This window comes from Balaenoptera ricei, chromosome 6 (assembly GCF_028023285.1).
Source record: "Balaenoptera ricei isolate mBalRic1 chromosome 6, mBalRic1.hap2, whole genome shotgun sequence".
Taxonomy (NCBI): Eukaryota; Metazoa; Chordata; class Mammalia; order Artiodactyla; family Balaenopteridae; genus Balaenoptera; species Balaenoptera ricei.
Window position 1 is genome coordinate 16,556,995 of NC_082644.1, and position 27,933 is coordinate 16,584,927.

Below are 27,933 nucleotides of genomic sequence, written 5' to 3' on the forward strand. Positions count from 1 at the left end.
CCCATTTTCAGAGGGAGGAATGAGGCACCTAGCAGAAGAGGTACAAAGAATGCAACCCCACGTGGAAAGTTGTAGAAGCAGCAAAGTTTGCCTTCTCTTTTTTTTTTAAATTACTTTTTATTGGAGTATAGTTGATTTACAATATTGTAAGCCTTTTCTTTTGAGCCTCCCGCCTTCTTCCAGATACACACCTTCCTCCTAGAGGAGCTTTTCCATTCCCTGTCCCCTCCCAGGGCTGCCCTCAGAAGACTGATTAATCTAAGCATTTATTTATCGTTCACCATCAGGTGCCGTTAGGCAAGTTACTTTCCACCATTGAGCCTATTTCCTAAATGGTAAAAAAAAAAAAAAAAAAAGGATCTTTGTAAAGATCAAGTCTCTGCGCTCAAAAACGCACTACAAAATGGCAGTCGTTGATACTGTTAAGCTCTCAGGGATATCTGTGTTCTTGACTCACTTAAATAGGTGGGATTTCAAACTTTTGGGGAAGAAGACATGGGGGGCTGGGGACTCCACCCAGAATCTTTCAAATCAGCCTGCCCAGGGATGTGGGCTCTGGAACGGTATCCCAGAGAGAAGTCAACTCCTGAAGCCCACTCTTCAGCAGGGTGAGCGGGATGGGGGTGATGAGTCCCTCAGGTTCCCTCTCCTCCACCTCCTCCCCACTTTCCCTCTAGGTCACCTCAGCATCTTTGAGGCGCTTACCGATCTCCCGACCTAGTGCTATAAGAGCCGGATTTGCTGGCGCCCAGCCAAACCTCCTTCTAGTTCTCACCTGAGCCTCTAACGGGGGACGTCCACCCATCTCATGCCCATTCCCATTTCACAGCGGGGGAAAACGAGGCAAAAGAGGGGAGCTAGTGAAGATCCGCGAAAACTCTGGACTCCAAATGCCCTTCGTTTCTTTCTTCCCCCGTCGCACCTTTTTTTTTTTTTTTAATTTATTTATTTTTGGCTGCATTGGGTCTTGGTTGCTGCGCGCGGGCTTTCTCCAGTTGTGGCGAGTGGGGGCCACTCCTCGTTGCGGTGCGCGGGCTTCTCATTGCGGTGGCTTCTCTTGTTGCGGAGCATGGACTCTAGGCACGCGGGCTTTAGTAGTTGTGGCTCGCGGGCCCTATGGCGCAGGCTCAGTACTTGTGGCGCACGGGCTTACTTGCTCCGCGGCATGTGGGATCTTCCCGGACCAGGGCTTAGAACCCGTGTTCCCTGTATTGGCAGGCGGATTCTTAACCACTGCACCACCAGGGAAGTCCGCACCTTTTTGTTTCCGCTTCCTACCCCCAAATCTTTCCCATTCGGAGGGCTACTCAACCTACGGGCCCCATCCACCAGTCGGAGGCGCACCGCCACTTTAAGGGGCAGGCCTCTCACCTCCCTGACCTCGCCCCGCCCCCTCCGCGGCCGCACTGCGCCTGCGCCACGCGCCGGAGACCTGGGGTTGGGCAGAGCCCAGTTCCGTGCAACTTTCAAGTGAGTTGCAAACTCCGCCCCGAGGCCGGTGCAGGTGTCCTGGCGCACTGGGGCCGCGGGAACCTGCACGAACGCAGGCTGCGACCAGCCACCCCTTGCCCGGGATCCACAGCGCCCCCGGCAGGGGCCGAACGCCTGGTTCTCCGGGGCAGGAAGTGCGCGTCGGAGCCGTAACTGCCCGAGCGGCGGGGCGGAAGAGCGTGCCGGCCGGTACCGGCTCCCGACTCGGTTCCTGCCTGCCCCGGCCCACTGGTCTCCCCATTCTTCAGGCTTCCAGCACTGCGGAGTTAGTGGGCGGTGGGCTCCGCCTCCACCAAGAGGCAGCCCGAGCGCCCCTGTGGTTCCCACACCTCCACTGTTAATCCCATCCCAGCGCAGGCGTGAGCGTCCCTCTGGGCCTCTTCCTGGAGGGATCTCCCTTCGCTCCCGAGACTGCAGGATGGTGTCCTGGATGATCTGTCGCCTGGTGGTGTGAGTATGGCCGCTCTAATACCCTCTCTATCCCTGGATGTCAGCCCGCCCCCGGGGTGGAAGCTGGGAATGTCTGGTGGAGAAGGGGGCTTTTTCTGAGCTATGTCACACCTTTCCCCTCCCTCCAACATTCACCGCAAGGGTTAACGGACCTGCGGGCCTGCACAAGGCATTGGGCACCGTGTGCTTGTCGCCCTGCACTCAAGCCTACTTGGCTGATGGCGACCCCCTGCAATCGCACACACACTGCAGGCAGGTGAGTGGGACGGAGGACCACAGTCCGGCCAGCCGCCCCTTGGCAAACACAGGATGTGGCACGTTGTGGGCAGAGAATCCAGGTGCCGGCTTCCCATCTGAGCAGTCAGTCACGTGACTCACCACCCTGGCCCCAGCTTCCCCACTCTGTCCTACTCCTCACCTGGCTGGAATATCCTTGCCTGCAACCTGGCAGTGCCAGGTCTGGTGGCCCTGGGCCTGATTGCACGTCCAGGGGAGGGAACAGCCTGGTGCTCTCGTGGCTCCGAAGCCTGCCTCCCACTCACCTTGTGGAGTGGCTATCTGTGCTCTCGCTGCATCATGCACCCATGGGCCACTCGTGCAGGCCTGGGCAGGCTTGGGATGTTTGTAAACAGCAGGGTGGGGAGGTGGCCTCCAGGGCACTGAGTCAGGTGCAGGTTGTGCAAGCCAAGCGGGAAGAACAGGGCAGGCACTGCCACCTCGAACATGGGGTGGGGGGGAGGCCGCCACCTGGCAGGGACATGGGGCGTGGTGCTCCTCACACTCTCCCTCTGCTTTGGGGGCTGCTCTTCAGGCTGGTGTTTGGGATGCTGTACCCAACTTATGCTTCCTACAAGGCTGTGAAGACCAAGAACATTCGTGAATATGTGAGTGCGGGGGTGGGCAGGAGGGCTCAGCTCAGGTGGGGGGACCACAGCCTTGGGGGTGTGGTAGGATTTGGCGAGGTGGGGGAGTCCGAGCTGGCCTCCCTTTCCTCCAGGGGTAGAATCTGGTGGCGTACCCTGGAGCAGAGTGGGTGTGGATGGAGGATGGGCTATTGGGTGGGTGCAGCCTGTTGGGGGTGGGTACAGGAATGAGTGGCAGTTTCTCAGAGGCAACTTTCTAAGGCCAGCCAGGTGCCAGGGGAATGCAGTGGGACGGGCTTTCTGGAATCTCTGGGCTGGGTCAGCCCTGGACAGGGGATTTGGCACTGCAGGCTCAGCTGCTGGCCTCTGACCTCTCTGCCCGCCCCTCCCCGTCCAGGTTCGGTGGATGATGTACTGGATCGTCTTTGCACTCTTCATGGCAGTGGAGACCTTCACAGACATCTTTATTTCCTGGTATGGGCACTGGGGTTCTGTGGGCTGCGGGGAGGGGGTGGCCCTCCCTGGCCTGGCGCCCTGGCGGACCTTGCCCCCCCCTCTGCTCTGACAGGTTCCCTTTCTACTACGAGATCAAGATGGCATTTGTGCTGTGGCTGCTGTCGCCCTATACCAAGGGGGCCAGCCTGCTTTACCGCAAGTTCGTCCACCCATCCTTGTCTCGCCATGAGAAGGTACCCCAGGGGGTGGCAGGGCGGGCAGTGTAGGAGTGGGTGTGAGGCGAAGAGCCCTGGACTTGCAGCTCAAGACACTGGGGACACCTAGGCTCAAATCCCGTCCTGCTGCTGTTTAGCCATGGGACCTTGACAGAGCCTAGCCTTCCTCCTCTTCTGGGAAAATCAAATGGGGACACACGTGAATGACCTTTTGGGGGTGTGAGACACCAGCTGGAAGTTGGTTTGGGGATGGTGGGGGGAGGCTGGAGCATGGCCGATCATTGAGGTGTAGCATCCGGTGAGTGGATGGGGAGCCCTGTGCTCTGTGGGTGGGGTGGGCTGGGAGGCGTGGCTCCCAGTGGTTCTTCTGGGCCATAGAGGAGTGACTAGGGCTGTCCGCCTGAGCTTTCCTTCCCCCGTGTCCGCAGGAGATCGACACCTACATCGTGCAGGCCAAGGAGCGCAGCTACGAGACGGTGCTCAGCTTTGGGAAGCGGGGCCTCAACATTGCCGCCTCGGCTGCTGTGCAGGCAGCCACCAAGGTGCCCTGGGCCCCAGCCCTCCCCCACCCCCACCCCTACCCCCGGGGCCTTTTGAGCGAGTCCAGCTCTCTGTCAGGGAGCTGAGAGATCGCAGCTGTCCAGGCCGGGGGAACAGGGGCGAGAGGTGACAGGTGGGGTGTTGGCAGGAGCACAGAGCTTTGAGTTCAGACTTCCCTGGCTCTGACACTGACCGTGAGTGGCTGCTCTTGCTCCCTGGGCCCTACCTTCCTGCTGGCGCCACAAAGGCACAGGGCTAGAAGGTTGCCATGTTTCTTTCGGTTCTGAGGCCTGTGCCCCAGGGATTGCTTGCAGGTCAGCCTTGATTTTCCTGGGCAGCTCCCCTGGTTGAGGCCCCTTCCTGCCAGGAGCCCTGCCCCCCTCCGTCAGGTGGTGCAGCGGATCCCACTCTCTTGCAGAGTCAGGGCGCACTGGCCGGAAGGCTGCGGAGCTTCTCCATGCAGGACCTGCGCACCATCTCCGATGCCCCCGCCCCCACCTACCAGGATCCCCTCTACCTGGAGGACCAGGTACCCCACCGCAGGCCACCCATCGGTGAGTGGGCAGAGGAAGCCAGAGCTGTCCCGAGAGGGATGGCTTCCTCCAGGCAAGCTGTGGCTCCCCGCAGGGCCAGAGGAAAGCCTGGCTCAGCTGGCCCCAGGCCTTCAGACTGTGTCCGTGCCCAGCTTTGCCTCCCGGCCTCCCTCTCCTCCACAACAGGGTACCGGGCAGGGGGCCTGCAGGACAGTGACACCGAGGATGAGTGTTGGTCAGACACAGAAGTGGTCCCCCAGCCATCAGCGCGGCCCCGAGAGAAGCCTCTGGGCCGCACCCAGAGTCTGCGTGTGGTCAAGAGGAAGCCGCTGGTGCGGGAGGTCGGTGGTGAGGAAGGCACAAGGGAAGTGAGCTGCCCTGGTGGCCGCCTCAGCCCGCATCTCTCACGGTGTGCCTGCTCTCTCTCCCCACAGGGCACCTCGCGCTCCCTGAAGGTTCGGACGAGGAAGAAGACCACGCCTTCAGACATGGACAGCTAGGGTCTGCGGAGCCTGGCCCGGTCTTACCTCGTGCCCTGCAGGGCGTTGGGACTGTTTGGAGGGGACCTCTGGCTGCACGTCTGGCCTGCCTGCACCAGCTGCCCGGGTGCTGCCCTCCTGACTCTTGCTGTCGGTTACAGGCCACGTGTGGGGCTGCACCCATGATGTACCAAAGCAGGCTGGGCTCAGGGTTCTATTTATTGCCCTCCTCGCCCCTCTACCTTCCCAGGTATGGAACCAGAGCCCTCCCCAGACCCCTGAAAAACGAAACCCAAAGCCCACCCAGCTGTGTTCGTTCCTTCCTGTCCTTCAAAGTACTTCACAGCCTTCTCCAAGGCCGTGTGTGTGTCCTGGTTGTATGGTTTGTGTTGGTGAATGAGGCCAGGTTTGTGGAAGTTTTGATAAATAAATGCGTAAAAGTGCTCTGTCTCTTCTGGTTTGTAGTCCTAGCCCTCACAGCACGTGTTATTAAACAGCCTGCCCCAGGCCAGTCTGGGCCTAGTGCTGAAAGGCCGGACAGACTGCCAGAGGGGCCCAGTGTTCTGCGGCAGATAGCCATTGACAAATTGTTGTGATGCGGCAAGTACTATTATGGAAAGCTCTTGGGGACCTCTGAGAACACGGATGGGAGAGTGGGGTGCGGTGGGGGGGGCGGGCAGTCCAGAGTCTAAGAATGCAATCCGGAGGGGATGGGATCAGGCCTTGACGGGAAGTAGAAACCAGTGGGGGCGAAGGTGTGGAGGGACCTCAGGCAGCACGATAATCTCATGGGGATTAGCTGAAGCTGTGCAGAGATTAGGGCTGGGGAGGCCGATTTCCTCCAAGGGCCTGCCAGGCCTCTAGGCAGCTCCCGGTGCATCGAGTTCGTAAACACTCAGGTTGACAGTAGGAGCTTTGCACCTCTGCGGAGTGGCCGTGAGAGGGCAGCAGCTGCCAGGGTCTGGGCTGCCCCCAGCTTCCAGGTCAAGGAGGGCGGAGCTTGGAGGCTGGGTAGAGCCTTGCCCTGCTGGGGCCTGTCAACTAGCTGGCTGGAGGGATGATGCAGAACTCGGGTCCGGCCTCCAAAGGCCCTCGCTGCTGCTCCTGGTCATTAGTCCTCAGCCAGTCCCATCCACGAATCTCCTCTGTTCTGAGACCCAGGCTGTTTGCTGGCTCCACTCCATCCCCTACTCTAATCCCTGGGGCAGCCAGTGCCCAGCCCTGGCCTCTCCTGCCCCTGGATGCTGGTCTCACTGTACTGTCCCCGGGCTGCTCCCCTCTCCCACCCACATGCCTCCTCTTCTTTCCCGCTTTCGATTAAGTCAAGAGATGGGTGAGAGTGTCGGGTAGGAAGAGGGGAAATGGAGTGGTCACCCGGAGTGACCTGAGGAGTGTGAATTAACTCTGGGTATGGGGATTATCCGGGTTTATTTGGGGGAAGTACTTAATCTGCTGGGTGGCTTAGCTCCTCACGGATTGGTGTTCAATGACTTCCTATTTTGGTGTTCCCTTGCATCATGGGGTTGATTTATCTCTTCATTTATTCATTCAAAAATCTTTATTGAGCATCTCCCAGGTACCAGGCATGTTTCAAGAAACCGGGGATGCAAAGTCAAGTGAGAGCTAGCACCTAGAATGTGGCTGCCCCAGCAGGGGCTGCGCTGAGCCCCTGACATATATTAATTTAATCCTCACAACAATCTCATGAGGTACATACTATTATTATAATCTCCATTTCACAAATGGGAAAACAGGCACCGAGAGGCCAAGTAATTTGCCTGAGGTCACACAGCTAGTAAGTGGCAGAGTTGGGCTTGGAAACCAGGCAGTCTGGCTCCAGAGTCAGTGTACTTAACCACTGTGCAGAACTAGAGTAAATGAGAAAGTTTCTTGCCTGGGAGGCAAGGAGAAGGAAACTAGCAGTTATCAAACATTGATTGTGGGGACTTCCCTGGTGGCGCAGTGGTTAAGAATCCGCCTGCCAATGTAGGGGACATGGGTTCGCGCCCTGGTCCGGGAAGATCCCACATGCCGCAGAGCAACTAAGCCCATGTGCCACAGCTACTGAACCTGCGCTCTAGAGCCCGCGAGCCACAACTACTGAGCCCACGTGCCACAACTACTGAGCCCACGTGCCACAACTACGGAAGCCCGCGCACCTAGAGACCGTGCTCTGCAACAAGAGAAGCCATTGCAATGAGAAGCCTACACACTGCAACGAAGAGTAGCCCCTGCTCGTCCCAACTAGAAAAAGCCCGTGCGCAGCAACAAAGACCCAACGCAGCCAAAAATAAATAAATAAATTTACAAAAGAATAAAAAGAAACATTGATTGTTTGTCTGACCTTGTGTTGGGCATTTTGAAGAGATGATTTCCTTAAATTCTCCTGTCAAGCCTGTCAGGTCGGGGTTATAGCCATTTTACAGATGGAAGAACTGAGACTTGGAGAGGTGAAGCAACTTGTCCATGATTGTGCTGCCTGTGGATCAGGGCCCTGTCTCCTGATGCAAGTCTGCCCAGAAGTCACCTTGGTGTGGGTGGAATGGCAGGATCCACACCCCTGAACCGAGAGAGAAAAACAGAGGAGTGTGTGATAAATGGACAAAATGAAATAAAAACTCAAAGCGGGGAGCAGCTGGGGGAGGCCTGAAGGTGCCGGCTGGTGAGGGAGTTTTCCTGGGAGCTGGGGCTTCACCAGCCCTCATTCCTTGGATGGGGCCTTACAGTGACAGGCAGGCTCACTTGGGCCCCGGGGCTGAATTAGAGATGGTCCCTGATGGCTATCTTAGCCCCAGCCTCCGGGCTAGCCTGGCTGCCCCGCTGCTCCTATTTCTGTCTGCAGAACGCATCACTTTCATTCCGACCTTGGCCTCCAGGCCTTTGCTGCACTGTATGCATCGCCTGTGCTCCCAATAGTCTTCCATCCAGGCCATCACGGCCTTCCTTCATGATCTGCTTTCTCCAAGAGCCCTCCCCTGACTCCAACCCCTCCTGAGGATCCTGAGGCTCCTGATCTCTGGCCCGCTCACCCTGTCCTGGGCGCACGATGCCGTGGGCTGTGCTCATGTGTCCATCGCCCCCTCCGCTCCCTGACCAACCAGACTCCCCTAGACCCCAATTGCTTCTTGCTCCCCACCTCATCAGTCTGGACTCTCTCATGTCTCCATGCTCTTCTCCTGTCCCCCCAGCGCTCTGTCCTATTCCTATTTGCCCTCTGAACCCCACTCAGACATCACCTCCTCCAGGAAGCCCTCTGTAACCTTCCCTTTGCACCCTTGGGGTTGATTGCTCATCTAGACCACGCTGTCTCTGTTCTTGCATGGACTTCTATTTTTGCCTTGAGCACATCGTATTTCCCCCCCCACTACACTGTGACTTCATAATGAATAGATTTGCGTCTTACTTTTGTATCCTGGCCCGGAGCAAATGGTGGTTTAGACCAAGCGAAATATTGTAGTACGTGGTGAAGTACTTAGTCTCTCATTTCTGAGCTAAGCATCATCCCCTCTGTGACGCTCCCCTGATTTTTCCAGGCTGGGACTGGAAGCACCTTGTTAACGTTTGTTAGCATGCCTGACTCCAATCGTTACCTGCGGTGCCCAGCACAGGGCCTGACACCTAAGGTGCTTCAGGGAATGTTAGCTGGTAAAAGAACATGGACCAAGTGAGCAGAAGCTCCTCGAGGCCGGGGATGACCTTGTACATTCATCTTTGTACCCTGCATCTCCTTGGTGACCATCACAGAGCCTTGAAAATGCCCAGGTCTCTGTAACACATGTTTGGCGAATGTCTGCTGCAGTTGTTTGGATTCCAAGACATCCTGGGGCCAGAAGGGAAGGGGCAAGGAGAATTCCAAGTTCTGGACAAGCACATGTGATCCCGAGACTGGGGCATTGGGTGTGGGCTGGGCTTCCCTCAGAGCCTGCCCTGTCCCTCTGAGAATCACTGACACATCTGCCCAGCACCATCTCCCTCTGCATGGGGTTACTGGCCCAGCCCATGCCCTCTCTGGCCTGGCCCCTAGGGGAAGGTTAGGCCTTGCTCTGGCCTACCCACGGCCCCCCACCTTCTATTACCCACCAGTATGCCCACTGCCTTCCCAGGCAGAATCACGCCGGGCACTGGTACGGAGATGAAGAGCCTAGGCCAGTCCCCTTGGAAGCACACAACTTTGCTTGGCCCAGGTACCAGCCCTGCTCGATTTGCGCCGCCTCATCCATCTTGCCTGCTTCTGAGGGATGCCCTCATTGCCTCCAAGTTCCCAGGTGCAGGTGGCCCTTCATTCCCAGCCCTCCCTTCTCCCTCCTCCCCACAGCCCAGCTGTCCCTTGGACCTTTCTGGTGGCTCCTCTCTCTCCCTACCTCTTCGGTCCCTCCCGGTCCTGGTCCCCCTTCCCTACGTCTGGCCTCCAGGTGCACTAGCACCACTGCTGCATTTTTCGCTGCCACTCTGGGCGGCAGCAGCGTGGTTAGCCTCTTGTTTCAACACAGCCCTGGCCCAGGCTGAGTTGGGGCGTCTTGGCTGGCACTGCCCCACCCTTTAAGGGGTTGAAGAGGTGAGCGCTCCGGCTCTCGCTCCCTTGTCCCCCGCCCAGCATCAGGGACTGGGATGTCCTGTAGCTGGGTAGGCGCAGAAGCTCCGGCAGGAGGATGAGGCCCGCTGCTTGGGAAACCCCGGGGGCCAGAGCTGGGTTACTAGGCAGAAGGTCCTGAGCCCGGGGCGGATTGAGGTAGCTTTCTCTACCAGGGTGGCTGGATTGCAGGGGAGGGAAGGTTGGGCGGAAGGAGAAGGGGCATTGGTGAGGTGCAGACTGAGAAGAGGAACTAGGTCAGAGATGCGGGTGGGTGGGTGAGAGGGGAGGGGGCATCTGCCGCGGAGCTTCCTCCTGGCTCCAGAAGCATCTCCACACTTCCCTGCCTCTGCCCCTCTCCCCACGTCCTGGGAGAATTCTCCCCGGTATTCCCCCCTCCCCCATGCCCCTGCCCCAGGCGTTGCCACAAGGGTGGGGGTGGGGTGGGGGGAGGCCAGCCTCAGCTGTCTGAAGGATGGAGGGGCTGGGGAAGTGGGGCTAGGTGCCCAGACGGCCGCGTGTGTGGGAGGGGATGTCCTCAGATGCCCTCCACCCGGCAGTCCCCGCTCTGACGTGTGGGTGCCCCCCCTCTCCCTGCCCGGATTAGTGGCAGCTTGGCCTGACTCTCCGGGGCTCCTTTCCCCGCCCCCGCCTGCTGCCTTCCCCTGGGCAGGGGGCTGCTCCGCCCGAAGGGCACTTGTGCTTGCCCAGGTAAGGGGCTCTGGGGACAGCGTGAGGGCAGCTGGCTCATGAGTGCTGCTGCGCGTGTCAGTGGGAACGTGTGTATCAGTGTGTGTGTGTCAGTGCTCTTGAGGGGTCGTTGCGGGGCCGGAGCGGACCCACGCGTGTCTGGGGGTGCTGGTCAGCTCGCCTCTGTCCACGGATCCGGCATTGTGTCCACACGTTGCGTGGCTTTCCTTCTGTTTGTGTCTTTGTGTGGCTCCTCAGATCTGCTCTGTCCTCAGGCACGGAACAGCCAGCTACAAGGGCTCTGTGGGCCTGTGGCATGGGCTGTGGAGCAGGATGGGGAGCTGGGCGAGGGTGGAAAGGGGTTCCTTCCCCCGCCACCCCAATCCCCACCACCATCCCCTGGGCATTTTAGGAGCCTATCCTGAGAGTCCTGGTCTAGTCCAGAGGCAGTGATCTGACAAAGCAGACTTGGCAAAGGGGGTGGGGGGAGGTGTCTGTCCCACTCCCCTGGGGCAGTCCCCTTCCCCTCGGGGCCTGGACAGCCCAGGCTCCCACCCTGCCCTGCCCAGCCTCTTCTAGGCCTCAAGCCGCAGGAATCTCCCCCTGGAATCTCCCACAAGTTTTGGCTGCCAGAGGACACAGATGGGGGACTACAGGCACACCCCAGCCCTCCATCCACATCCTGGAGCCAGCCTGGGAGCCGGAGGCTGGGGCTTGGGGACTGCAGTCTGGGTTAGATCCTCCAGGATCACTTCCCCTGGCACACTCAGGTCCAGGCCACCGCTCAGGGGAGCTATGGGAGGAAGGGAGTGTTAATAACTCAGTCATGTAAACAACCCCTACCAGCCTGCCCTGCCACAGAACCGGCCTCTGGGGGAAGGCGAAGGGGCCAGGAGAATCTATGCCAACATGACCTAAGTCTTGCCTGGTGCCGACCCCTTCAGGCCTCCTCTCCTCAGGACCCCTCCTCTTCTCCTCAACTGGTGAAAGGATCCCGGCCTCCCCTCCAGTCTCTTGGGAGGAAGGCTCCCTCCAGGCCCTCATGGCTTCCTGCTCCAGGGATGGTAGTGTGACCTGGGACAAGGCTAGAGGCATCCAAGAACTCATCCCTTCGACGGAATGGGGGTGGGTGGGGTGGTGCTCTCTCTGTCCCAGGCTGGGTGAAGGCAGGCCAAGGATGGCTTCCACAGGGAGGCAGGGGAGTCGCGGGGTGGGACGTGGGTGCCTGAGGGGAAGGGAAGCGCCCGTTGGGCGTGTGGGTTTCTGTGTGTGTCTGAATCTGTCTGTGTGTGTTTGAATCTGTTTGTGTCTGTGCTCTGGAACCACCCTCGCAGAAGGGCCAGGATGCTTCCTCGGGTGGAGGGTGCCCTGCTTTCCCATTTCCTCTCCTCCTCTCTGCTCCCTCCCAGGAGCCACTCCCATGGGCTCCTCTCCAGGGCTGGGCCTGGAAACACTAGGAGCACAGGATGGGGCAGACCCCCAGAACATGGGGCTAGAGCAGGTGGTGGAGCGCATCTGGTCCCACTTCCTCTCTGGACAGTTGGTGAAACTGGGGCCCTTAGACCAGGAACAGACTAGAGCCTAGACCCTTCTAGAACTGCTAAGGCAGGACACTGTGCCCTGGGAGGGGGCTTGTGTCTGGAACGGTGAAGAGCAGCTTGGCCAGATGAGGACCGGGCAGGGCAGACCTGGGCCAGCGTGTGTGCCCACGTGCCAGAGCTGGAGAGGATCAGGAGCCAGTGGTCCAGCAAGCACAGGGAGGCTGGCGTGGGTCAGAGCGCCCATCACTGACCCGTGAGAACTCGACTGCCCCTGCCAGCTCTGGCACTGACCCCTCCCAGAAGCCCTGCCCTGGCACCCCTGGGGGCACCCCACCCCATCGTGGCCTGGTCCGGCCCCTCCCGCCCTTTGCTCCAGTTCCCGGGCTTGCCACCTATAGTGGGGGTGCTGCCCGCCTGCCAGGCTCCGGGGCCGGGCCCACGGGAGGGTGGGGCGGCTGGGAAGCTGGCACGCTGCCCCGGGGGAGCCTCTCTCGGCAGGCTCCCGGGTGCTGCGGGGGGGAGGGGGGAACAAAGGGCTCATTCTCCCCGTGCGCAGCCGGTGGCATCGCCGGGGCGTTGGCGGAAGCCCCCGGGGCCCGGGAGGGGGCAGGCCCAGGCGGGGCCGCCGAATCTCGGGCTCCTGTTTCCCCGCAGGGTGCTGGAGGAGGAAACCGGCGGAGCAGCTTCCCCACTCTCAGTTGCGCGTCTGGCGATGGCGATCAGAGGTCCTGCTGCGCTCTCCGCTGGGCACTCCCTCCATTAGCCGCGCCGCGCCGCGCCGTGCTGCGCCGTAGCTGGTGCCTCTCTCCCGGGTCACGGGATCGGCCCCTCTTCCAGGCACGACCCCCTCCCCCGGCCCCTCGGCCTTTCCCCCCACTCCGCCATCTCCGACCCGGGGCGCGCGTTCCCCCCGGCCAGGCTCCCTCTCTCCCTCCGGGGGCACCCGCTCCCTAGCCCCGGCCCGGCCCTCCCCGCAGCGCAGCACGGAGTCTCGGCGTCCCATGGCGCAACCCACGGCCTCGGCCCAGAAGCTGGTGCGGCCGATCCGCGCCGTGTGCCGCATCCTGCAGATCCCGGAGCCCGACCCCTCCAACCTGCGGCCCTAGAGCGCCCCCGCCGCCCCGGGGGAAAGAGAGCGCCAGCGCGCTGAGCAGAGAGCGGGAGAACGAACGAGTCCTCGCCCGCCGGCCGGGAGGCCCCGGAGCCAGCCCATGGGGAGAGGGCGCCCGGCGTCGGCCACAAAGACCGCCGCCGCCCGCGCCGCGCCCGGCGCGTGAAGCCCAGGTAAGGGCTGAGAGGGGCGCCGGGCGCGCGCCTTCTGGGGACGCCCATAGGAGGGTATTTCTAAGCCGAGCCCGCGCCGCACGCAGGGAATGAGCTCCCCTTGCTCCTCTGGGCTTGGCCACACCTCTGAAAGTTAGGATGTCCGACGGGGCTGGATCGCGTCGGAGCGGTGGCCCCAGAAAACCCAAGCGCCCTGTGTCACGGCTCCCTGGGCTCCCTCCCCTCCTTCCTGGGGCTTCCCCCAGTGAACCGACGTGGCCGTGCTGGGAGAGCGCTGCGGCTCTGGTGCCACCTGTCATCCTGGTCCTTTGCACGCACGTTCAATTTTCCCTCCTTTGCCTCTCTGTGGGCCCCAGCCCGCTTTCCCCGCCTCCTTCCCTCCCCTCGGCCAGGCTGCAGTTACCAGCGTCCACCGGCCGCCCTAGCACTGCCGGCTGGACTGGGGCATCTTGACCCATCCCGGCTGAGGCCTCTAACTCCCCTCCGCTGTGCCGGCTCACTCCTTCCCTTGGGGGCAGCGGTGGAGATCCCAGCCCCCAGCAGTTGTCCTGGGCTCTGCCTCAGGAGCCAAGAAACTGTACAGCACCTGGAAGAGGCAGACTCGGGGCTGCCCAGGTGTAGGGAGAGATTCCAGCCAGCAGCCCTGCTCTCCCCCGTGACTCCAGCCTGCCCTGTCTGCACTTCCCACCCAAACAAGCCTAGGTGGGGCTGAGGGCTGGGGGTGGGGAAGCAGCACCCCCAGAACCACAGACTGCAGCGCAGGGAAGAGGCTTCTGAGCCTGCCCATTTCCCAGCCCTATCTTACACAAGGGCACCAGAGGAGTGACGTGACTTGCCCAAGGTCACACAGCAGGTGACTGGATCAGGGCCAGGATCCACTTTCTTGTCTCCCAGTGCAGTGCCTTCCATGGAGCACATCTTTTGGGTTCTTGCCCTCTGTCCTTCCCCATGGCTCATGACCAGTTCCAGGCTCGACGAGGCCGGGACATGTCATCCTAGAATCGGCAGTCTCTGCTGAGGGGCCCTGGCCCAGGTGGGCTGTCAAGTTCCAGGCATTCAGGGGAAGGGATGACGTCCCACACTGGAACATCCCACTCAGGCGGGTCCTTCGAGTCTCATGTGGCAGGCAACGTGGAGCCCAGCTGTAGGTTGGCACTTGTCTTACTGGTTTGGGGTGCCTTGGTGCTGCCAGGGCGGTGCCCACTCTGTACCAGGCGGTAGGGTGCTTGAGGCAGGTGCCTAAGCAGCTCATGCCTTGGTGGTTATGCTCCAGGGACCCCCCCTCTGGGAGAGCCCCATGAGGGCAGGAGAGCGATGGAGAGTACGCCCAGCTTCCTGAAGGACAGCCCAGCCTGGGAGAAGACAGCCCCTGAGAATGGCATCGTGGGACCAGAGCTGGATACCCCACCACAAGATGGCCTGAGCCCTGCAGCACTGTGCCTGGGAGAGCCTGTTCCTTTCTGGAGGGGTGTCCTGAGCACCCCAGGCTCCTGGCTCCCCCCTGGCTTCCCCCAGAGCCCCAAGGACACGCTCCCATTGGTGGAGGGCAAAGGTCCCTGGAATGGGGAGAGGAAGGCTAGCTGGTCGGGCAGCAAGGAGGGCCTGCGCTGGAAGGAGGCGATGCTTAGCCATCCGCTGGCATTCTGTGGGTCAGCGTGCCCGCCTTGCTATGGCCCACTGATTCCTGAGCATAACGGTGGCCCTCCCAAGAGTGACCCTGTGGCCTTCCGACCCTTGCACTGCCCCTTTCTTCTGGAGACCAAGATCCTTGAGCAAGCTCCCTTCTGGGTGCCCAGCTGCCTGCCACCCTACCTAGTGTCCAGCCTGCCCCCAGAGCGTCCATGTGACTGGCCCCTGACCCCACACCCCTGGGGGTACGCCGGAGTCCAGCCCAAAATGCCCTCTGCCTTCAGCTTAGGCAGCAAGGTGAGTGTTGGAGCAGAGAGGGTACCTGGGGCTCATGCAGCGGGGCTCAGTGGCCCCTGAGCAACGCTGCCGGGGCCAAACCGCTCTGCCCTTCCATTTTGATGAAAAGATAAGGTGGTACCCAGGCAGAGGAGGAGCCTGTCAGCTCAGGCATAGTCGACCCCAAGCAATTCCTCTTCTGAGCAAACCCATTTCATTAGGCCTCACCTGCCTTTGGGCCATTTCAGGAATTGACTCACACATTGTCCACCCAGAACAAGGCCCTGGGAACTGGGGCCTCAGAATGTGTGGTCTTGTCCTGGGGGGAGGGGTAGACAAGGCCCTGTATCTGGGAGTGGGATGGGCAGGTGGCCCTATGGCCTGTACCTCTGGCACTTCCCCCAGAAGTGACCCCCCCCAGGGTCACCTCAGGGATGAGATGTAAACTATTTTAAATCCAGTGTGGTACAGGGCATCACACAATCTGAATAGATCCTGGAGGCCCTTTGACTGTGCCAGGCATTAAGCCTTTAGTTGCTGGGTTATGGGGAGGCCTGAGAAATCCTGGGGAAGGATCTGGGGTAGCCAGGACTGTGGCGGAGGCAGTTAGGGGACCAGTGCCTATTAACCAGTATGTTCTTCAGTATTTTCACAACCCTTAAAGCCACACAGGCTCACACCTGATGGTTGTCAGTTCTGCCCATCCTTTTAAGCAGTGGGAAGCAAAGTCAGCATGAGCTTAATCCCTTCTCCTCTCTTTAGGGTTTTTACTGCAAGGATCCAAGCATTCTCAGGCTGGCAAAGGAGCCACTGGCAACTGTGGAACGTGGGTTGTTGGGCTTAGTGCCTGGTGGGCATCTCCAGAGAACTGGGGAGGTGGAACACCCTTCACTCCACCAGAGAGATGGAGAGACAGGAGTCGGCAGGCATCAGAATCTTTGCCCCCTTGTCCTGGGGCATCCAGATACTGTTCCCCGGACCCTGTGGCCCACTTGTTCCCCAGGCCTGGTTCATACTCTTGGCAATGTCTGGGCTGTACCGGGAGGCGGGAGCCTTGGGTACCAGCTGGGGCCGTCAGCCACATCAAGGTGCCCCTCTCCTGGGCCTCCTACCACCCAGGTGGACCGTTGCTCATCTCACCCACCAGCTAGAGATGGAGGTCTTGGCCCTTGTGGGAAGTGCCAGGAGGACCTGGAGGGGGGAACCAGTGGGCCGAGTGAATCCAGCGAGGAAGCAAACAAGGCCCCTGATCCCAGGGCCTGCCCGCCCAGCCATCACACCAAGCTGAAGAAGACATGGCTCACACGACACTCTGAGCAGTTTGGGTGCCCAGACAGCTGCTCTGGGGAGGAGGAAAGCCCAGCGGCCCAGCTGCGGGCCCTCAAGAGGGCAAGCAGCCCCGAGGTCCAGGGAGCAGTGGGCAGCCCAGCCGCCAAGCGCCCGTCCGGGCCTTTCCCGGGCAGTGTGGGGCAGGAGGCCAGAGGTTGGCAGGAGCTGCTGGACTCATCATTTGGGAACAAGGCAGAGGCAAAACAGCGTGATGACCACAGAGGTAAGGGGACAGGGGAGGGCCTGCAGGGGGCCCTACTTGGGAGGGTGCAGCCGGGACTGGGGCTTTGCAGGGAGGTGGGATCAGAAGTCCTTTATGAGTGGATCACACCCAGCTGTCCAATTGCCCACCTGGATGGGATAGCTCTCTGGGAATCCTTAGCATGTACAGGCCAGACCCGTCCAGCATGTGGCTCCTATTTTCGTGTACCTACTCCCGAGCCATGGCGTTTTGGTTACAGTATGACAGGATTCAGAGTGTGGACTCCGGAGTCAGAATACCTGGCTCCTGGCTTTGCTGATTGGTGCTATGTGACCTTGGGCTGGTTACTTCACCTCTCTGGGCATCAGTTTCTCCATCTATAAAATGGGGATAAAGACAGCACCTACCCCGTAAAGAGTGCTGCAAAGATTAAACAATATCATTCACGTAAACGGCACTTAGCAAGCACTCAATGAACAGTCACTTTTGTGATTACTTGTGCCACAAATCTCCCGTCGGGGGGATTACATCTCCTGAAGGACCCCTTGTCCTGCCTCAGGAACAAACAACTACTCTCTGGGCCAGCTGGATCATAGAAACTCAGTTTGGACTCTGCCAGTGTTAGGACTTGGGCATATCTTGGACCCCTCTGTCAAGCTCTGCCCTTCACGGAGGGTTCTGGCACTGCCGGCCCCAGCCTCGGTTCTTCGGGATCACCTCGGTTTCTTGGCCTCCCAGACTGCTGGGCCTGGATCAGGACTCTTTCTCTGGTCTTGCACCCCTGCACCTGGCATGGGTCTGTCTGTGCTCTTCCAGGCCTCTGCCTGGGCTGGGAAGCTGTAGGCCCCTCCGACTTCTAGGGTTACTGCACCTGTGGCCTGTGTTGAAACTCTCCGGCCTTCTCACCTTCCATCGCCCTCCGTCCACGTCGGGATTGTCTCTTCACACTGTCACGCAGCCAACGGTATCACTGAGGCTGAGGCAGAGCTAACCCAAGTCTACACCGACTGGATCCTGAGCCCCACCTGCCCCAAACTTGGCCCATCAGTCCATGTTAGGGCTCAGCCTTTTTGAAGTTTCCGGCTGCCTGGTTCCCTCGTTCCGAATCAGGCCTCGTCGGCCCGGGCCCAGGGACAGCGCTGGCTCTGTGTGGGGACGGTCTGGGTGCTAAGGCAGGGCCTGGGGTTCACAGAAGCCCAGGAAGCCCGGCCTCCTGACCAGCAGCATTGTCCCCTAAGGACCCCGAGACGTCAGGGCCAGACTCCAGGACCCGGGGCTTCAGGATACACCTTGCGCAGCTCCCCCGGCAGGCATGACTCAGTGCCAAAGCTGTGCCCAGGCAGCTGGTGCGGCGGGAGGGCCGGCCTGCCACTCCCAGCCAGTGCCCAGGTGAGCCTGTTGCCCCCGGCTGCCCCCAGCATCCTCCCAGTGGGGCTCCCTGCTCACCTTCCTCTGCCCTACCTCCAGATTGCAGCAGCAGGAGGAAGACTCGGCAGCCAGCTCCGAGGGAGGAGGGTCTGGCCCGGAGGAGGCCGGACTCAGCATGGGCCTCGCCAAGCACCTGCTAAGTGCTCTGGGAGACCGACTGTGCCACGTGCTGCGGAGGGAGCGGGAGGTCTTGGCCTGGGCCCAGCGGGAAGGTGAGCAGGCCCCCACCAGGCATTCAGGACCCTGGGACGGCCCGGTCCTGTGGTCAGTGCTTTCACAAGGAGCATGGGACCTCCCTCCCCCAGCACTGCCTACCAACCAGCTGCCAGCGCGGGAGAGCTCCTGCCGCACTGTGCCCTTATTCCCAGCTCAGGCTCTGTCAACTTGTATTCCAGTTTCTGGCCTGGACGGGGGATGTTGGGAAGGTGTAAAACCTGATCTGGCCCAACCCTCTAAGAGCTTTGGGGAAATGAGACTGAATGCCAAGTGTCTGCAAGAGCACCAGGAGGGAGGCGGGGGTGGGGTGGGAGCTCCCTGCAGCTTTGCAAGGGAAGGAAGGCTTCCGGGGATGGGGATGGCGGGCTGTTGGGCCCTGGGAAGCTGGTAGGATTGGGGCCGAGGTTAGAGATGGGAGGAGCTCGAGGCAATCAGCTAATCCCTCTGGTTCCAGGCTCTCCCTCCTGCATCCCTTCCACGGGGAATGACAAGACTCTCCTGCTGTCTTGTCACTCCCTGGATGGAACCCCTGGTGGCTCCCTCTTGTCCCAGAGAGTCCAGCCCCTTCCCCTGTCACAGCCAGCCCCTGTCCACCGTGCCACTCCCTCCGCCCGATTCCTGGCACACGCCCGGCCCTCTTGGCTCACCTGAGCTTGTCCGCCCCCTCAGGCCTCGGCACCCTTTGTTCCCTCTGCCTGGAACGCGCTTCCCTTCCATTCCTACCTGGTGAATGAAAAGTTACTCATCGCTCAGGGCCGTTTGTGCAGCTGTCCCCACCCTCCTCCTTCCATCCCACTCATACTCTAGCACCCACCCCATGATGCCACGAGCATTACCATGTTTATGGGCCCATCTCCCCCCTTGTGATGTGAGTGCTGGGAGTGCAAGTGCCAGGTCCTGACCAGCTCTGAATCCCCAGCACCCAGCCCTGGATGGGACGAGTGTGTGTCGATGAGTAGTGTAGTGTGTGTCGATGAGTATATGAACGTGTGCTCACTGGCAACCTCCCACCTACCAACAGGGCTTGGTCTGAAACTCTGGGTGAGGGAAGGAGCAGCCTCCCAAGGTTTCCTCTTCTGAGATACAGAGGAATCCCCTGAGGAAACACCACTGTGTTGTGGGCTGGGGGGATGAAGGACTGTTTTGGGAGTCCTGTGGCTCAGGGGGCCCTGGGGCAGGCGCCGGGGAGGTGCAGCCTGCACTGGCCTGGGAGGGTTGGCTGCAGACGGACGGTGCGGCGAGCAGGTTCTTTACAGGGGCTGTCGAGTAACCAAGGGTGACTGTAAGGGGGCCTGTCTCCCTTCTGGGGCAGCCCCTCAGTGGAAACTGCTCCTGTGTGTCCATCCCTTCCTGGAGGCCTCCCACATGAGGTCCTCAAAGGGGCCACTGACTTGAGGCCCCTCTGACCCCGTTCTCTCCTGTGGTCAGCAGGCCAGGGGCCAGCCGGGACAGAGGACAACCCAGGCATTCCACGTTGCTGTAGCCGCTGCCACCATGGACTCTTCAACACCCACTGGCGATGCCCCTGCTGCAGCCACCGGCTGTGTGTGGCCTGTGGTCGCATGGCGGGAGCTTGGAGGACCAGGGAGAAAGAAGGTAGGAAAGGAGCTGGGGGCTTCGGAAGGGATGCTCTAGAGTTCATGGCCAGGGACTTCCCTGGCAGTCCAGTGGTTAAGACTGCACTTCCACTGCAGGGGGCACGGGTTCGATACCTGGTTGGGGAACTAAGATCCGGCATGACACGTGGCGTGGCAAAAAAAAAAAAAAAAAAAAAGTTCATGGTCATTTCTTGGCTGTGGCTCCCTGAGAAAGTCTCCCTCTGCAGCCTCAGCTACCACTGCTCAATGCCCTTTAGAGCAGACCTTTTTCTCTCCCCAGATCAGAGGGCCATGCCCATATCCTTAAAAGAAGTCAAGTGCCTACTCTCTATCTCTCACTTTGTTCAGCTTGCACCTTTTTAAACCTTACAACACTGTGAAGTAGGTATTATTGCCTCCATTTTCCAGATGAGAAAAACTCAGAGAGGTTAAGTGACTTGTGCAAGGTCACACAGCTCGTAAGTGTTGGGCCCAGGATTTAAAGGCAGGTCTTCTGATTCCAAGTCCTGCTCTCTTCATGGTTCTCAGCTTTCTCTCCCTTGGCTCAATTCCGCCACCTCAACACTTGAAATTTCCCAGTGTTCCAATAGACATGGCCAAAAAGAGTTCCAGGGTCAGAAACCTTTCGGAACACCATATTCTACATGATTGTCTTGCATCTTGCAACGCACTCAGCATATTAACGGCTCTGCGTTCTGCAAGCAAAGGATCCTATGTCACTAGGGAACTCAGGTTTCCCAGAAATCCCATGTTTTGTAGATTCTCAAGGTCCCCGATTTAGATATCATGCCCTTGCTCTTCTTCCCTGACTTTAACCTGGGTTTATCTTGATTTCCTGACCTGCAGCTTCTCCTTTCCTACCCCCAACAGGCTCTCAGGAACAGTCCATGGAGAAGTGTACCCAGGAGGCTGGGCACAGTGCCTGTTCCCTGATGCTCACCCAGTTTGTCTCCAGCCAGGGTGAGTCCTCTTGGAGGGGTGGGGTGTACAGAGGGCAGGTCCTGGGGGAGACCAGCTTCCTGTTTGGATGTCCCTCAGCCTGATCCCATGCTCTTCTGGTTGGTGAGGCCAAGCAGCATGGAAGTGGCCCCCTGTCTGCAGTCACTGGCAAATTCCATCTCCCTTCTCCCCCTCACAGCTTTGGCAGAATTGAGCACTGCAATGCACCAGGTCTGGGTCAAGTTTGACATCCGGGGGCACTGCCCCTGCCAAGCTGATGCCCAGGTGTGGACCCCTGGGGATGGGGGCCAGCAGGTAAGAAGCAGGGCACGGGACAGGGCACTGGCTGGTGCGCCCCAGGATTAGGCGGTGTGTCTGCAAATTCCTGACTTTGGCAGGGTTTGGTCCTTTTCTTTTGAGGGGAATGAAGAGGGACATGGAAGCTGGTGAAATCAGGCTTCTTCTCTTCTCCTGGGGATGAGGATCCATGGAGTGAGCTCTAGCCTCTGCCCCACCTCCCCCCACCCCGCCCAGCAGAAGTCCTCGCTCTCTGTCTGCCTGGAAGTCCCACCCTCTTTGTGCGCGTTCCAGCATCTTGCTAGAGCTCCTGGAGTCCCGTCTTTCCACTCCCCAGGCGCAGGCTCCTACAGGTGGAGTGTCGGCCCACCTTCTCAGTAGTCCCCGCACCTGACACAGAGCAGGTGCTCAGTGTGCATTTCACAAAGTTTTTATGAAGTTCATGTTTTTATTATAAAAGTCATTTATTCAAGAAAGGGTTTATCAAATGCCTTTTGTGTGCCAGACACCGTACACATTCCCACTGTGGAAAACTTGGAAAATACAGACAAGAATAAGGAAGAAAACAGCAGTGGCTTACAATACCACCGTTACCATTTTGACATATTTCTTTCCAGTCATTTGCCTATCTATTTATTCCAGCCTCTTTTGAGTATACTTTAGATCGTGCTGTATGCATAAGTCCATGGGCAACTTTTTTCCACCTAACGTTGTATCGTATGACATTTCACTCCTTGTAAACACGATTTTAGGACTTAACAAGAGTCCACTGTTAATACTTGTGGGTTGAATTGGATTGAGATGCATTTGCCATTTTTAAATCTCTGGTTGGATGGGGGGGGTGGCGGCTGGGTTTAACAGAAGGAGCCGACGGAGAAAACTCCCCCAACTCCACAACCTTCCTGCAACAGGGATACCAACAGGACCAAGGACACTAAGGAGGGTGAGCGGCCCCCTGCGCCTTGCTCAGACTGTGCGGGGGAGGCTGGGCCAGGCTGGAATCCCCAGGAGAGATTGGAATGGCTTTAGCCATCCCCCCAGCCCCCCTGTCACCATCTCTCTTCTTAAGTCATTCCAAAGAAAATAAATCTAAATAAAATCTAGGACAAGCCTCCTAACCCCTCTCCAGCCAGACCCCTGTTCTGAGCCCCTCCTTTGGAGAGGTCCTAGACACGCTGGCAGGAAAGCTGGTGGGAGGCAAGTGCATCCAGACCAGAGTTGAGATGGGCAGTGCCAGTGAGGACAGAGCAGATTCCGCCGGGAGAGGAGGGAAGGGCACATGGGCAATGGAGCCTCTAGAGAAAGGTGAAGCCCCTCACCGCCCTCCTTCCTAACAGAGACCCCAGACTCCAGAGTGACCCCGGCAGAGGACCGTGCTGGCCAAGGGCCCCTGCCTTGTCCCTCTCTCTGTGAACTGCTGGCCTCCACTGCTGTCAAGCTCTGCTTGGGGCACGAACGGATACACATGGCCTTCGCCCCTGTCACTCCGGCCCTGCCCAGCGTGAGCGAGGGCACGAAGGGAGGGCTGGGGGCCTGGGGCCGAAACTGGGCTGGCCTTCCCTGCAGGGTCAGGCGGGTACTGGGCTGGCCTTCCCTGCAGGGTCAGGCGGGTACTGGGCTGGCCTTCCCTGCAGGGTCAGGCGGGTCCTGAGCACGCCTGCCTCTCCGCCCCTCCCTCCCCGCAGGACGACCGCATCACTAACATCCTGGACAGCATCATCGCGCAGGTAGTGGAACGGAAGATTCAGGAGAGAGCCCTGGGGCCGGGGCTGCGGGCCGGGCCGGGCCTGCGCAAAGGCCTGGGCCTGCCCCTCTCACCGGTGCGGCCCCGGCTGCCTCCCCCCGGGGCTTTGCTGTGGCTGCAGGAGCCCAGGCCTCGGCGAGGCTTCCACCTCTTCCAGGAGCACTGGCGGCAGGGCCAGGTGAGGCTCCCAGCTCTCACAGCCTCGCCTACCCTCAGGGCCTTGATCCCGAGGCCCAGGCAGACCTGGTCCGTCACTCGGAGGGAACAACAGGGCCTGTCCCCACGCCGTTCTGGTGCCCCTACAACATGCCCCGGCCTGGCCATGTTGGGTACCCCATCCATTCTCCCCGTGTCCCCCTTTCTTTCCCCACTACAGCCCGTGTTGGTGTCAGGGATTCAGGGGACATTGCAAGGCCACCTGTGGGGGACAGAAGCTCTAGGGGCGCTTGGAGGCCAGGTGCAGGCACTGACCCCCCTCAGACCTCCCCAGCCCGCAAGCCTGGGCAGCACAACGTTCTGGGAGGGATTCTCCCGGCCTGAGAGTGAGTATCCCTGATGTGGGGTAGAGGAGCTGGGAGCCCCTATGATGCTGGGGGGGCATCGAAGTCCCAGAGTGACCCTGGGGGCAGCTGGAAGCAGAGCCCAGTGCAGAAACTGGACTCTGTTGCTGCCACGGGAGCAGGGCCTCTGGGCCAAGGAGGTTCCTCCCTGGGCCAATGGCCTTTCTGTCTCTTCCCCTAGTTCGCCCAAAGTCAGATGAGGCCTCGGTCTTCCTGCTGCACAGAGCTCTGGGGGACGAGGACACCAGCAGGTGCGTGGTGCCATAGGGCTGTCTGGCCGGGCCTCCCTGCCTCTCCTCCTTGGCCCTGGGACGCTCAGTGCTCTGTGCTTGCCTCGGGAAGTTACTCTAGCTTCGGGGGCTTTGACGGGGTCTCTGGTGCCTGGATTGAGCCTGCTGGGCGTGACACCCGCCCCCCCCACACACAGGGTGGAGAGCCTGGCTGCCAGCCTGCCACTCCCAGAGTACTGTGCCCGCCATGGGAAGCTCAACCTGGCCTCCTACCTCCCTTGGGGCTCTGTCCTGCGTCCACTGGAGCCCCAGCTGTGGGCGGCCTATGGTGAGTGTCCACTCCATTCCTGCCCAGTCCCTACCCCCTTCCTGTCATCTCCAAGAACACATGCGTCAGTGCCGAGGTCCTGGGGCCCATTCCCAAGTGTCTTTTCTCTACCTCCATACAGGTGTGAGCCCACAGTGTGGGCACCTGGGGACCAAGAACCTCTGTGTGGAGGTGACCGACCTGGTCAGTGTCCTGGTACGCGCTGAAGCCCCACTGCCTGCCTGGCACTGGACACAGAAAGGTGCGTCCTTGGCCGGAAGCAAGGGTTGGCGCAAGCTGCAGACGCGAGGTGCTGTCTCTGCTGGCCCTGGGCCCTCCTGAGCCGTCTTTCTCCCCCAGATTTCCTCTCAGCCCTGGACGGGGAGGGGCTCTGGTCTCCGGACAGCCAGGTCAGCACCGTGTGGCACGTGTTCCGGGCACAGGACGCCCAGCGCATCCGCCGCTTTCTCCAGATGGTGAGGAGGGAGCCGGGAGCTCTCCCCTTCCCCTTCCAGCCCCAGAAGCTCTCCCTCTGTGTGTGTGCCCCGTGTGCTCGCTCCCTTGCTTCAGGTGAGCTGGACTCCACTGGTGCAGAGAAGGCAGACTGGGCCCTCCTGAGAGGTGTGCAGTGGGACGCACAGAAAGTGGGGGACCTAGTGATGAAATGAAGCAAGAGCTGCCACAGGCTGGGCACTGTGCTCAGGGCCTTGGGTACATTCTCTCTGTTAATTGTCACGAGCACCCCGTGCGGTAGGTACTGCTGCTTTCCCATTTTGCAGGTGAGAACACTGAGGCTGAGTGGTAAAGCTGGGACCCGAGCTTGTGGCTGTTCCCAGCCCGGGTCGCTACACTGTGCTCCCCCTGGGGACAGGCAGCCTCCCCGCTGCAGGCTCCAGGTGGGGGCTGGCCGAAGGGCAACAGGAAGCTCACCTGAGAATCCGTCCCACTGCTCCCCTCTCGGAAATCTGCACCTTATGAGGAGGTGCCCTTTGAGGTGCTAGCAAGGAAGGGCTAAGGGGGGGGGGGCAGCGTGGTAGGTGGAGAGAGACACGGGGCCAGGAGAGGGGGCAGGGAAGGAGAAGAGGAGGGGGTGAGCAGGAGGTGGGGGAGGCCCTGTGGTTCCAAAGTCCAGCTGAGCCCTGACTGTCCTGGGGAAAGGACGCCCACCAAGTGTCACCCCTGCTCAGCCACATGCACACACACGGACGTGCAGGTGTCAACGTGGCTGTCCACTGCCACCCTCCTGCCCACAGGAGATGCACACACACGGATGGAGTCACGCAGGTGCTGGAACACCCAGAGGGGAGCAGACAGCAGCGCGCCTTCATGCATAGATGGCCTTGTCTGATCTGGGTGTGGCCGGCTGTGGGCAGTCCCTCATAGCCAAACCTGATAATTCACCGGGAAGATCTGAGGGGCATATTCTCACTGGGTGGCCTGGGAAACACTGCTCTAGTTCCAGGTTGGACTTCCTTGGCACCTGCCTGGGGTTACCCCAGGGTCCAACCTGACTCACCAGCCTCCCCTCTTCCCATGGCCTGGTCTTGGAGGCCTGAGCCCTAAGCCCAGGAGTAATTGCTAAAGTTCTAGCTGAAGGGCTGGATGGAGCTGGTGGGCAGCTGAAGCACGATACTGGGTTCACCTCTGCAGGTGTTCCTTGGGCCCTGGCCTCCACAAGTTCCCGTCTACCCAAGGAGCTCCCCGCTCTGGTTGGGCTGGTGAAGGCCCCCCAAAGCTGTGCCTGCTTCAGCGGCCTCAGCCTGGACAGGCAAGCTGGTCGGTCCATCCACTGGGGAGTCAGAACTTCCGTGTGGCTGTGCCTTTTCAGGATCTGGGATCTTAGAAGAATCTGACGCATGCTTTGGATTGTCTCCCCAGGGACATACAGCTATCTGCTCACCTACAGCTTAGCACACAGTTCAGGATCTTCACAGGACTCCACAATTAAGAGCTCCTGGTGTAGACAGTTTATAAGTTGAGGTTATGCAGGACATCTTCCTGGGTTTTGGAGAAAGGGGTACCTTTGAAGGAGGGAGCAGAGGGCCCAGGGCCAGGACCACAGAGGCTATTCAAGGCATCTAGCCCCGGGAAAAGCGGGGATTTAGACCCCCAGGCTCAGAGCCCTTAATCCTTTCCTCTCAGCCCCTTCCAGCCAAATCTCTATTCTGCCAACCTGAGCGACCCCAGCCCTTCACCATCCTGCTCCTTTCTCTCCCACCCCTATGTCCTCCCCCTGCCCTTCAAGACTTGACCCCTGCAGCTCTTTCCTTTGCCTCTGGCCTTTGGGCAGCCCATGCCCCATCTTCCTGCAGCCCCGCCCTAGCCTCCCGCCTTGCTCATTCCTCCTTTTCTTTGAGGTGTGCCCGGCCGGGGCGGGAAACTTGGAGCCTGGCACCCCGGGCAGCTGCTACCTGGACGCAGGGCTGCGGCGGCGCCTGCGGGAGGAGTGGGGTGTGAGCTGCTGGACTCTGCTGCAGGCCCCCGGAGAGGCCGTGCTGGTGCCCGCGGGGGCTCCCCACCAGGTGCTTCCCTGGCGCGTGCAGGCGGGGGCTCTGCAGAGAGCTCAGAATATCGGAAGCATTCCCCAGCCTGGTCTACCCTTGTCCCTCTCAGTTCCCCTCTGGAGCTAGGCAGAGCAGAAAGTCACGCCTCCACTGCAGGGAAGAGGAGAAGCCTAGTGGTCTTGAAGTCATCAAGCCAACTGGGCTTTGTGTCCTTGGGTGCCCGCTCTGCTTGTGCCGTCTCTGGCATCCCCTTGGCCTGGTTTTGGCCGCGCCCTTTGGGGGTGGCTGGTGCTGGACCCAGGGCCTCTGCTCTCTGAGAGCTGGGTGGGGGTCATTTGGGGAAGCAGACCTCAGGAACCAGTGGGGCAGGGTGCGTCATCCTGAGTCCCCACTGACCCTCCTGCCCACCCCGTCCCTGGCACAGGTGCAGGGGCTGGTCAGCACAGTGAGTGTCACTCAGCACTTCCTGTCCCCCGAGACTGCTGCCCTCTCTGCTCAGCTCTGCCACCAGGGGCCCAGCCTGCCCCCTGACTGCCGCCTGCTTTATGCCCAGGTGAGTGTGACACTGGCCGGGAGCCTGGGTGTGCTGCCCAATTCCCCCCACAGCACAGCTGCGCCCAGGGAGGGTGTTCGCGGCAGGGAGAGCCCGGGGCGTGACTGTAAACTCCTTGTCGTCTCCTTTTCTCCTAGATGGACTGGGCTGTGTTCCAAGCAGTGAAGTTGGCTGTGGGAACCTTGCAAGAGGCTAAATAGGGGGATCCCAGGTGTCTGGGGTAGGGGTTGGGAGCAGGCAGACCAGTGCTCAGCCCAGGCACAGCTTCAGCAGAGAATGGCACCGGGGAACTTGGGGACTTCTGCTCGATCCCGCAAGCACCACTCTGGGCACAAGCAGGGCACCCCGTTCCCTGCCCCTGACCTGGGCCCTAAGGCTGACAACCACAGTGCCACTGAAGCTCGCACCTGCCCTTTGCAGGCTGGCACTTGCTCCGCCCCGAGCTCCTCTCCATGGTACCAAACTCACACTGGGGGTGACCGTCTCCCTCCAACCCCTGCCCGCCAACCCAGGAGACGAAGAGCCCTTCCTTGGGGGACCTCGGAAATCATTCTGGCTTAAGCAACACCTGCTGCTGCTGCTTCATCTCCTGCTGTCTCACCTGTGCCCGAGTTCTGCTTATACCACCCACATCCTCCTGGGCTCCCAGGCGGCCCTTTGCACTGCAGGCGTGCTGGACAAGGGCCACCGACATCCTGCCCTCTTGCCAGAGAGCTGTGAAGTGTGGGGAGGGGGCAGCATCTGGCCACTACCCAGGCTTGGCTGGAGGGGTTGATATGGGCGAGGCCCCATCCCTGCACCCTCCTCTCGCCTCCTTCCTTCTTGATTTCCATTAAAGGCTGATTGTTTTGTGAATGCTGCAGTGTGGTTGGCCCTGCTCCTGCAGGCCACATGGACTGGGGAGGGAGGGGACACATGGAAATGGAGCAGGGTGGGAGGGGGCTGAGGCTGTGGCGACGGGGACCTCAAACACCCCTGCCTGTTCTTCTTAGGGTAGGGGGCAGGGTCC

The 27,933-nt window shown here is 60.2% G+C and overlaps 3 protein-coding genes across 5 annotated transcripts; all 3 read left to right on the forward strand.

Moving 5' to 3' along the window:
* Positions 1-1,423: 1,423 nt before the first annotated feature.
* On the forward strand, positions 1,424-5,202 carry REEP4 (receptor accessory protein 4). 3 transcript variants are annotated; one of them, XM_059926942.1, is made up of 9 exons: positions 1,424-1,470; positions 1,844-1,941; positions 2,753-2,825; positions 3,202-3,278; positions 3,373-3,493; positions 3,904-4,017; positions 4,434-4,569; positions 4,735-4,889; positions 4,983-5,202. In XM_059926942.1, exons 2-9 carry the CDS (start codon positions 1,910-1,912, stop codon positions 5,046-5,048), a joined length of 774 nt encoding a protein of 257 aa, XP_059782925.1. In that variant the 5' UTR covers positions 1,424-1,470; positions 1,844-1,909; the 3' UTR covers positions 5,049-5,202. The 3 variants fall into 3 exon arrangements, with proteins under 3 accessions (XP_059782925.1, XP_059782926.1, XP_059782927.1); XM_059926943.1 differs by having other exon boundaries at positions 1,424-1,941; positions 4,735-4,880; XM_059926944.1 differs by lacking the exon at positions 2,753-2,825 and having other exon boundaries at positions 1,424-1,941.
* A 5,007-nt stretch (positions 5,203-10,209) lies between these two features.
* Positions 10,210-14,470, forward strand: HRURF (HR upstream open reading frame). The gene is made up of 3 exons (XM_059926945.1): positions 10,210-10,308; positions 12,483-13,112; positions 14,386-14,470. The coding sequence occupies exon 2, from the start codon at positions 12,830-12,832 to the stop codon at positions 12,932-12,934; it is 105 nt and encodes a 34-aa protein (XP_059782928.1). The 5' UTR covers positions 10,210-10,308; positions 12,483-12,829; the 3' UTR covers positions 12,935-13,112; positions 14,386-14,470.
* HR (HR lysine demethylase and nuclear receptor corepressor) lies at positions 14,197-27,779 on the forward strand. The gene is made up of 19 exons (XM_059926940.1): positions 14,197-14,260; positions 14,386-15,038; positions 15,780-16,569; positions 17,787-17,937; positions 18,016-18,188; positions 19,624-19,788; positions 20,661-20,750; positions 20,929-21,044; positions 21,888-21,969; positions 22,364-22,527; positions 22,712-22,948; positions 23,147-23,312; positions 23,512-23,581; positions 23,758-23,888; positions 24,010-24,129; positions 24,228-24,343; positions 26,225-26,389; positions 26,796-26,924; positions 27,062-27,779. The coding sequence occupies exons 1-19, from the start codon at positions 14,230-14,232 to the stop codon at positions 27,122-27,124; spliced, it is 3,612 nt and encodes a 1,203-aa protein (XP_059782923.1). The 5' UTR covers positions 14,197-14,229; the 3' UTR covers positions 27,125-27,779.
* Positions 27,780-27,933: the final 154 nt, after the last annotated feature.

Excerpts from the sequence above, each read along its gene's own strand:
- HR (XM_059926940.1), top strand. The coding sequence starts at position 14,230 with ATGTGGCAGGCAACGTGGAGCCCAGCTGTAG. Across the intron at positions 17,938-18,015 it reads CACTCCCAGCCAGTGCCCAG|ATTGCAGCAGCAGGAGGAAG; the intron begins GTGAGCCTGTTG and ends CCCTACCTCCAG. Across the intron at positions 23,582-23,757 it reads GGGGACGAGGACACCAGCAG|GGTGGAGAGCCTGGCTGCCA; the intron begins GTGCGTGGTGCC and ends CCCCACACACAG.
- REEP4 (XM_059926942.1), top strand. The coding sequence starts at position 1,910 with ATGGTGTCCTGGATGATCTGTCGCCTGGTGGT. Across the intron at positions 3,279-3,372 it reads ACAGACATCTTTATTTCCTG|GTTCCCTTTCTACTACGAGA; the intron begins GTATGGGCACTG and ends CTGCTCTGACAG. Across the intron at positions 3,494-3,903 it reads CCTTGTCTCGCCATGAGAAG|GAGATCGACACCTACATCGT; the intron begins GTACCCCAGGGG and ends CCGTGTCCGCAG.
- HRURF (XM_059926945.1), top strand. The coding sequence starts at position 12,830 with ATGGCGCAACCCACGGCCTCGGCCCAGAAGCTGGTGCGGCCGATCCGC.